The sequence below is a fragment of the Octopus bimaculoides genome, chromosome 9 (genome assembly GCF_001194135.2).
Source record: "Octopus bimaculoides isolate UCB-OBI-ISO-001 chromosome 9, ASM119413v2, whole genome shotgun sequence".
NCBI classification, from domain to species: domain Eukaryota; kingdom Metazoa; phylum Mollusca; class Cephalopoda; order Octopoda; family Octopodidae; genus Octopus; species Octopus bimaculoides.
This window is the reverse complement of record NC_068989.1, coordinates 9,751,835-9,753,244: the sequence shown is the minus strand read 5'-3', so window position 1 is coordinate 9,753,244 and position 1,410 is coordinate 9,751,835. Positions and strand designations below refer to the sequence as shown.

Sequence of the window (1,410 nt, the reverse complement as noted above, 5' to 3'; positions counted from 1 at the left end):
GTGTGTGTATGTGTGTGTGTGTATTTGTAAATGTGTGTATATATATGTATGTGTGTGTATGTATATATATATTTGTAAATGTGTGTATATATATGTATGTGTGTGTGTATGTATATATATTTGTAAATGAGTGTATGTGTATGTATGTGTGTGTGCGTGTATGTATGTATATATATATTTGTAAATGTGTGTATATGTATGTATATATATATATATATATATACATATATATATATATATGTATGTATGTCTATGCATGTATATGTGTGTATATAGATATATTTACATGTGCATGTATGTATACATGTTTTTGTATCTGTGTGTATGCATATATAAATGTGTTAGTGTATGTGTGCATAATATGTATATACATATATATAAATGGACACACATATGTATTTTTTTAATTTTTTTTATTTTTCAGGTGTTAACTTACTCATAGGAACAGAGAATGGATTAACTTTACTTGATCGAAGTGGTCAGGGCAAAGGTGAGCTATCAGCTACATTATAAACTGTCCAGATCCTCTCTCTCAAGCTGTCTTATTTTCTTTTGATGTATACTTTGAGGCCCATGACAGGCTTTATAATTTATTAATCACTTGTTCTTCCAAAGACCATCCAACAGGTCATCTTTGGGAGATTTCTCATTTCTTTGTCATATCATTCGCATAAGTTTTTGATTTCCACCCACCTTCTTATCAATGTTTGTGAGTATCAGGAATATACCAGTCACAGAAAGTTTAATGATAAATTTCAAATATTATTGGTATGAAAATAACACATAGGTGTCTGACAGCTCTAAAAATATGTAATATATGGTAGCCTAGCATCATTTGTTTGCAGTTAGTATATGGTCGGTAGCTGAGCTAAATTTGAATCGTCATTTTTGTTTCTAGAACATCTATATTCTTTGGAAATTTTCAGAACACATTAAAAGTTATTACGTGTGCATGGTTCTGCTTTGAATCGCATCAAAATGAATTGTCATAGAACCAACACATCTTTCTTTTCTCTGATTTCTGACAAAGGTTTGATGGTAACTCTTATGAAACCACCATTCCTCTTTTCCTTTATCTTATATGCTAAAAAATAGTATGCAAAAAAAAACTCAACTTCTATCACTTTACACATTTGGTTTAACATTTATGGATTGATTAAAACACATAAAATATGAAAAATAAGGTTTATCTCAAACCAGTTCATCTATTCTTGAAATCTTAACAGGGTTTTATTTACATACATGTAGGGCGGCGAGCTGGCAGAATCGTTAGCACGCCGGGCGAAATGCTTAGCAGTATTTCATCTGCCACTATGTTCTGAGTTCAAATTCCACCGAGGTTGATTTTGCCTTTCATCCTTTCGGGGTCAATAAATTAAGTACCAGTTACGCACTGGGGTCGATGTAATC

The 1,410-nt window shown here is 31.4% G+C and overlaps 1 protein-coding gene across 5 annotated transcripts in view; it reads left to right on the top strand.

Moving 5' to 3' along the window:
• LOC106878283 (serine/threonine-protein kinase mig-15-like) overlaps positions 1–1,410 on the top strand; it is a 281,927-nt gene that overhangs the window by 148,753 nt on the left and 131,764 nt on the right. For all 5 annotated transcript variants that reach the window (XM_052970408.1, XM_052970407.1, XM_052970410.1 and 2 more), the window contains exon 5: positions 425–490. In XM_052970408.1, coding sequence (XP_052826368.1) covers positions 425–490 — 66 coding nt within the window. The remainder of the gene's footprint in view (positions 1–424; positions 491–1,410) is intronic.